Source organism: Limulus polyphemus, unplaced genomic scaffold (assembly GCF_000517525.1).
Source record: "Limulus polyphemus unplaced genomic scaffold, Limulus_polyphemus-2.1.2 Scaffold1535, whole genome shotgun sequence".
NCBI classification, from domain to species: Eukaryota; Metazoa; Arthropoda; class Merostomata; order Xiphosura; family Limulidae; genus Limulus; species Limulus polyphemus.
Genome location: NW_013667145.1, coordinates 219,954 through 228,784, shown reverse-complemented (window position 1 = coordinate 228,784; position 8,831 = coordinate 219,954). Strand labels below are relative to the sequence as shown.

Sequence of the window (8,831 nt, the reverse complement as noted above, 5' to 3'; positions counted from 1 at the left end):
AAAATCACTCCAATCATTGAGCCTGTAAACCAAAACATCATAACAAGTTTACTCACCAACTATATTCTGTGAGAAAATCACTCCAATCATTGAGCCTGTAAACCAAAACATCATAACAAGTTTACTCACCAACTATATTCTGTGAGAAAATCACTCCAATCATTGAGCCTGTAAACCAAAACATCATAACAAGTTTACTCACCAACTATATTCTGTGAGAAAATCACTCCAATACGTGTAGAACATAAGGTTCCACTTCAAGCATGATTTTTTTTTCATCCTCCATGACTGACAGAATTGTCTCAATGGCATTTAATATTCCAGTTGTCACAGCCTTTTCGTCTCCAGAACCATCTGTTCCATCTAAGAAAACTGTCTTCTTTTCAAGAAAGGTCTGTACCTGGTCAAAAAATCAAGATATAAGCTCTGAAAATATTCAAAGACTACCATATAAAGTATGAACAAGAAATATAAAACATACAAATATCTAAAGCACAGTTTTCTGTACTGTGTGCTTAATTAACTACCCAAATACAAAACATAACATCAGCAGACCATGAGGGAATCTAAAGTATAAGTAAACATAAAATGAATAGGCCTTGGTGCAAACAAAAATAAAAAATGAAGAAATATCAATTCAAAAGACACTTAAAAAAGGTTCGTATTGAAAAATAATTCCTATTATAGATAGAAATGTATACATGAAAATCAAATCTTGATAAGCTAAACATAAAACTGAGTTTTGTAATATCCCTAGTTCAATGAATCCTGTGTAAGGCTTCATGCTGCATACTATAATCAGATCCTTGGCCATATGAACAGATTCTGTAGTCTATAAATCATACAGAATATGAAAAACTGTTCTCACTGAAAATGATATAATAGAAAATGTGGAGTATACACACTTGTATTTTGTATTCATGGCAAAGCTACAAAACTACTGACCAAATGGGGAGGCAGTCAGTCAGCAACATCCTACCGCCCACTATCCATGTTAAGAGATTGACTGTAATTTTCTAATGCACTCAAAACTTAAAGTGTGAGGAACATTTAACTGTATTGCACAGATTCCAACCCAGCTCCAAAGATCCAGAGCTCTTCACAGGGCAAGCCTATACTCTGCAATCTATAAACTATATAGTTAATCCAAGCTCTTCTTCTTTCATGAAACAAAGAAGGCGAAACTAGATCTCAAGCATAGAAAGTAGATCATTTACCTTCCTTGCATAACTGAGATAACAAAACACTCGGCTCTTCATGCTATACACAGCAAGGTGGATGCTTACGAAAGGCCAAAGTTAGTTTTAGACTATATTTTATTGAAGAAAAGCAACTAAAATATATTAAAAATATATTTTTCTTAAATACAACATTACAAATGTGATCTTAAATTATGTAACACAGCTGATTTAAAGGTCAATTAATATATTAAAAAATAAAACTAAGTCTACCGACTATAAACAATTTCAGTAAATATAAACTTCAAACAAGTGACATCAATAAGCTGTAAGCTAGAATTTGAACATTAAGTAACATATTTTATTCATATTTGTACAGTATCATTTCTACAACTTCAATAGAAAAACATTTAACTTGCCTAAAACTTCATCATTTCCTTATGCTTCTTAGAACTTCAATTGTCAGTATTTACACGCATATATGTAACAACAGATACGGAAACAAAACAAATGAGCAATGTTCCTTATACGAATAACAAATATAAATACTAACCAAATGATTAGTCATCTCCACAGCAATAGGTGCTAACTCTTCAGCAAACACACACACCAAATGCTGCATGATGTTTGTCAAGTCATCATTTTCTGTTTCTCTGATGATTTTTAAGAGTTCCAAGGCAATTGATTTTACCTGTGGCCTAATAAACTCCTGGGCTATTAATGGATATAAAATAAACAAACACAATTAATAGCAATAAGAAACCATACTTTTAAACTCACATTTTACCAATTATACAAATTTAAATAGCAGTAGCTTGTCAAGTAAGTATGTTAATTTTTAACATTTTACAAAAACTTAAAAGACTATGAATTAACATTATATTTGAAATTAATGTTGTAGCACGTTTTCTAAATTTGGTGCAAACTCTTCATTTTATACTATTATCACCAGATAATAAAAATAATGTACAAAGTTGTGAACAATTTCACAAATGACCACAATAACAATAAAATATAATGTAAAAAGCTGTAAGTCAACATTTTCACTAGTGACCACATTAATAATAAAGATTAAGAGACAGAACTGGGTCAACATTTGCACAAGTGATCAGAGTAACAACAAAGCATAATAAACAAATCTGTCAGTCAAAATTTTCCACGAGTGACCACAATAACAATCAAGCATAATGGACAAAACTGTTAAGTCACAACTTTTCACTATTGACCACAATAGCAATCAAGCATAATGGACAAAACTGTCAAGTCAAAATTTTCCACTAGTGACCACAATAACAATCAAGCATAATGAATAAAACTGTTAAGTCATAACTTTTCACTATTGACCACAATAACAATCAAGCATAATGGACAAAACTGTCAAGTCAAAATTTTTCACTAGTGACCACAACAGCAATCAAGCATAATGGACAAAGCTGTCAGTCAACATTTTCACTAGTGATCATCATAATGATAAAGCATAATGGACAAAGCTATCAGTTAAAATTTGTCATAGTGATCATAATAATAATAATAATAAAGCATAATCAAAAAGCTGTCAGCCAACATTTTCACCAGTAAGTAATTAATGTAATGTAGAAGTGCTTCATTATTCAACATACTAACCTTTTTCTTGGCTGAGAATCAACATCTGTATGGTTATTGCAGCCTCCACTTTCACAGGAAGTTCTTTCTCTTGAATTAAACAGTGTTGTGCTAATTGGACAGCTTGTATTAGGTTGTATTCGTTAGAAAACTTCATTTTATGAAAGTAGTGAAGTAACCAGCATGCCTAAACAATGAACAAATAAACATTGGTACACTTCCTGAAATTGAAGTAATAGAATAATCAACACATCTCCATAATAACCTAAAACACTGGAAAATTTCAAAATGGGAAGTATAACACAGCATCAACTACCCTACTTGGTAAACTACAACAATTTAAAATGTTCATTGTATGAGAATATTGGAGTATTAACAGGCCTGAATTATATATATATACACACACACACACACACACACACATAATCAAGAAACAGTAGAAAACAAACAAGTCTATGGAAAAATATGCTGCAAACACTGAAAAAACATGAAATAGAAATGTTGAAGTATTAACGAAAAAAATTATTTTACATAACCATATACTTATATTAGGTTATGAAATATAATAATACGTATCTTAAAGCCATAACATGCTTTCAGAAATATAACAGATTTCTAAAAACTAGGTATACATGAATTATTCCCAAATTGGTATGCTGAGTCAATAAACATGAAGCATTCCAAACTGGCATACCCAGTAAGTAAACACAATAATTACATAACTGACATACCTAGCAAGTAAACATGAAGCATTCCAAGATGAGTACACCCATTTATTAAACATTCAGCATTCCAAAACTGGAATGCCCACTAAATAAACATGACACATCCTCAAACTGCAGATTAACATGTCCAGTCTTGAATATGGGACTTTTTACTGGTTGTATAATTAAAATTAGAGAAAATATTGTATATCATTGCTTCTTTTATTTCTAATGCCACCACCGGAATGTAGTTTATAAATTTTAATAGTTGTGTTTGATATCCTATATCATTATTGTCATGGTAAGTCAAAAGATTCAAACTGAAAAAAGACATATACACTATTTTAGAAACCTATGCATGACTTACACTTGCTCTCAAGTATGGATATTGGCTGTTAAACTCAGGATACACGTATGTCACTAGAATTGTCTCCATCTTATCCTCATAATCACTTCTCTATAGAAAAGACAAAACATGAGTGAAAAGTTTTAATATAACAGTTTTGATATGAGAAATGAAATGATAAGTAAAATGGGTATATAATTAATAATATACCATAGAAATAAACACTGACAATAACAATGCTGTATGATAAATATTGACAATAACAATGCTGTGTGATAAACACTGACAATAACAATGCTGTATGATAAACACTGACAATAACAATGCTGTATGATAAACACTGACAATAACAATGCTGTATGATAAACACTGACAATAACAATGCTGTATGATAAACATTGACAATAACAATGCTGTAAGGAGCATTCTGGACCTTCTTTAAAGCAGAAAAGATTATTCACTATGGTTATTTACTTCACTAAATGTTTGTTTAAAAGGGTAGAATGATCACATACACTTGTAATAATTAATTAAACTACTTTAAGTCCCAACATAGTTCTTACATTTTCGAATTACAATAGCAGATATTCACAATGTTAGGCATACTAAAAACCTGATATAAATCATATTTATTGTTGGATTTATGAAGTGGGGATAGCTAGTTTTGTCCACAAATAATTTGCTATAGTTAAAAATACTAGGAGATGTGGCATGTAATGTTAAACTTTGATAGAAGCTATTTTTCATCCAAAATAAGTTACACGAATGTTCAATGGGATACATAAAAAGAAATTCTTTCATTAACTTGATTAAAATACTCAATATTATAAAAGTATAAAGAGTGGTCCATAGCGTACATCCCATTTAAAACACTAATTCTGCTGCTTTTCATGCAAGATATTTATGTGATCAATTTTGAGCACTTTCAACATTCATAATGTTAGACTAATTCAGAGTTCATACAAATACAACTTAATCATGGAGAAAAGGTTTGTTGTGTGACTTGTAGCTTTTATTTCTTTTACTGGACTGTTCACTATGGCCCATTCTGTATAACTATCTTCAATTCAACAAAACAAAATCACGGCATTAAAAAAAGAAGAAAAAGATGTGTTTAATAACTTTGTTTTAGTCACCAATAAAAACAGATAGACTGATCAGACAAGAAGTATAACACATCACCCTTATTGATAAAGACTCAGAACTAATCTTTCAGGCATGTAGTAATATCTTTATCTATGAATGAATTCTCAGAGTTTAAATAAGTGATTAACATTAGACCATTATGCTTGGCCCACATGAATTATGTACGCAGAATATAAACTCTAAGACAGATTGGGAACCATGCATACATGAAAATTACACAGTCTAAATGTTCTGTAAAACCTTGTTTTTGAAAGTATATATCCTTATCCAATCAAAATTCAAATACTCGATATAAAAGACACTCATAACATATTAAAAAAGAAAAAAGAAGCTAAAAACATCACATACTCAGAGGAAGTTAAATAAATTCTTATGGTTTAGTACAAGGATATGAGACTAAAGGAAGCTAAACAAGGATAATGGGATTATAAAAACAGAGGGATAACCATATATTAAAAATTAACATAAATTGGAATGTGCATCAATACAAGTATATTCTAACATTTTTAATACTCAATACTGTCATTTATCCAATAAAAAAAAACACACTGACCTACAAAACTTTGTTACTAAATTAGTTAAAAAAACAGAAACACTTAATCATATTTTCTTAACCAACATCTCCCGATTTGTTTTTTACTCTCACATTGGAAATAGTTAACTAAATTGCATGAAACTTAACACAAACTTACTAAATAGTATTCAGTTTTGGCTTTCAAAAATTTAATTTATTATCCTATGATTTTTTTTATGTCATGAAATTTCCAAAATGTTTTGCTGTGACCCACTTTAAAAAACAACATGAAAAATAGTTTATTTTAGAATTTTTTTTTTTTTATTGTTGATCTGAAATTTAATTTTATACATCTAATCAATACCAACCTCATTGTTTTTATTATCATTTTTCTTTTGAAACTATTTTGCCAATTGTAGTAGTCCCCACTTTTGGCTGTAAATCATCAAAACACTGCATAAACTGACAAATGTTTATCAGTCATCCAAGAACTGACTTTTTCAAATGATGTCAGGTCAGGCTGTGTAACAATATTTTTGCTGACAATACACATTGGTTGAAGTCAATTTATATCTATTGAATATATTTTGTTTTTAATAAATTATAATTTAATTCATTTATTCACTTTGTTTGAATATGATAATCTTAACAAGAATATTTAACAAGTTAGGATTTAAATCACCAGAATATTTTGACATTGCTACCATACTGACTAAACCTAATAAAGTTTACTTGGTGTCTAATTACGGAACAAAAATTCTCATAAATTTCAAACAAATATAATTTCACACAAAACATAAAGTAAAGAAACCATAAAAATATTCCCAAATCAGTGGTTTTTCCTTAAATATTCTTAACTTCACCCTAAATTCCATTGTTTTCCTCTGAAAGAGCTACATCTAATCACTTTCTCACAAAACCACTGCTTTACTAACTTTACATTGTTATAAGCAGCATATAGAGCAGATTATATGCTGCTTAATTAAACTTTGCCTATGGCTATTTTTCAAAGTGGCTTTTACCACCCCTTTATTACCTTCACAGCATGTGATGTGAACAGAGGTCAATAATAATAAATCTTTAGACAGAGAAGGAAAAATCACAAGAGAAACAAGACTAAGTTAATTGTATTCTAATGAGATGACAGTTTATTAGCAATTAAAAACCAATGTCTTGAGATGCCCAGAAAAATTCTAAAAAAATTAGTTGCAAGATACACTAAATATATATTACAAAACGTCCATTCTAAAACATCTCTGACTCAGAGTTAGAATTATTATTATTTTATTAAATTATGAAAGTGTAGCTGCAAGTGTGCACTCAACACCTCAAAGGCATTTATCTAGAAGTGCTAAATGCAAAACACACACTACCCCCCCCCCTTTTATGAACTTAAACAAGATCCCATACCTCTATCAATATGTCTGCAACAGTTCCTAACATGTGCAAAGCTCCATCCTTATGTCTAGGGTTAGAGGATGGATCTGTTAAAACAGGCATGACAAAAGCCATGGTCCTATCCAACATCTCCTTGCGTTTCTTGGCAACAGAATGTAACAAAGTTTGAACAGCAGTGATGGGTGATATAAATTCTCGAAAGACATCTGAAATTCACATGCAAGAAAAGTTTACAACATTAGAAAAATCTGAAGACTTGCATTTTTCACCACTAAAGTTTACTCCTTGTGAGAGGATTGATTGTAAATTTATTATGGTTCATACAGACCTGGAAATTTTTTTTTCCAGATATTTCAAGGACTTCAAATTTTCAAGAAGTATTTTTACTAAAATCATTTCATATCTAATTTTAATATATTGATGCATATTATACAAAACTGACCATTATGATGTATTGGTAGCATTCTTTTCAGGCTATAAGTTGATATGATTGTTCAACTGTGTCTGGATGATTTGACTTTTTTAACATGCAACGTCATATTATAACCAAAGTTCTTTTATAACATAATCTTTGTTGTTTTAGAATTCTTGTTTCTGTTACTGCTTACGATATTACTGTGTTAGTCACTGATTTAAAAAGGTACCACAACAATGCATTATGTACAGACCATAATTTTATTATTTTGGAAGTAAATAAATGATAACTCCAAACTTTCAACTCTTTCTACACGGACTTGGTTGAATTGACCAACCATATAACCTCTTTGTACTTGTATAATGTGGTATGAGTATCTTCACAAAATTTGGCAGACTTCCAGTATGTATTACAAGTCTTTCACACACATAAAATCAGATTTTTAAGTGAAGTATTTTTAATAAATTAAAAAAAGATTTGTCCAAGAAAATACTATCTTTTTTTTTGACAAGTCCGAGTGCAAAGTGATTTTCATGTTAGGATTAAAAATACTTTTCTTCATCTCAAAAATCTCAAATTTCACTTACATAATCCCTAAAGCCTTCTAAATACATTTCAAATGTTTGCTTTCAGTAAAACTTTATATCTTACCTGTTATTTTCTCTGCTCTAACTCTATACAAGGTTGGTAAATTTTAACCATCGTAACCACCAAAAAAAAATCGAAATAAATCTAAATTATCCATTTTTTTCTTTCGTAATGACTTCAAACTGTAACATGAAACCATAATTGTTTATCTTAAGTAGCTTTAAAGTCGTAACAGTATACATCTATTTATATTTAAATTTCATTGTTTTATTGCCCTTTGATCCCATGTCTAACTACTATTTGTAAATCACTTGTGGAATGTGGGGCTCACGTTACGCCAATGAATTACACTACCCACGAGCTACTCTGAGGTGCTCGCATGCATGCTTCATGAAAATTTTTTATTACATTAATATTTATTTTACCTAATCTAACTTTAACTAACCTAACAAGATTCTATTTTTACATTTTAATTTCATAATAATAAATAAATACTCATAAAAAAAAGAAATAAAGTATTTACCTAGACCTTTTTTGTCTGCTGTCTACTGTTGATAACATTTAACCCTACTTTTTTATACTAATGGTGGTAGTGCACTAAATAATTTTTCTTTAATTAATTAATGCACCAAAGAACATAGAATAATAACATGCAAAAATCAGACAATGTCCCATAACTATCACAATTTTTCTGGCTTTCTAACTATGCTACAAGAGCCATTACAAATTCATCGAAGCTAGTCCATATCTTTCCTGTCGGAACAAAGCTTGTACTAAAAGAGAAACTGGCAATACTCTGTTCAGAACACAATGGAATATAATACATCATTTGATAGATGAAAACCTTGGCTTTCTATTGGTTATAAATAATATAGAATTAAACTTAATAGAGAACTAATAACAAATCCTGAAAGAGGGGATGTGACAGTTGGGTATGGCG

The 8,831-nt window shown here is 30.0% G+C and overlaps 2 protein-coding genes across 2 annotated transcripts in view; one reads left to right on the top strand and one right to left on the bottom strand.

Moving 5' to 3' along the window:
- Window positions 1-8,831, bottom strand: part of LOC106463989 (importin-7-like) — a 57,237-nt gene that overhangs the window by 19,263 nt on the left and 29,143 nt on the right. The window contains 5 exon segments of the mRNA XM_022391643.1: window positions 130-400; window positions 1,732-1,892; window positions 2,802-2,967; window positions 3,852-3,941; window positions 6,901-7,094. Of these exon segments, the coding sequence (XP_022247351.1) occupies window positions 130-400; window positions 1,732-1,892; window positions 2,802-2,967; window positions 3,852-3,941; window positions 6,901-7,094 (882 nt within the window).
- The window catches only part of LOC106463990 (NEDD8-conjugating enzyme Ubc12-like), a 55,298-nt gene that overhangs the window by 35,141 nt on the left and 11,326 nt on the right, over window positions 1-8,831 (top strand). The gene's annotated exons all lie outside the window — the stretch shown is intronic.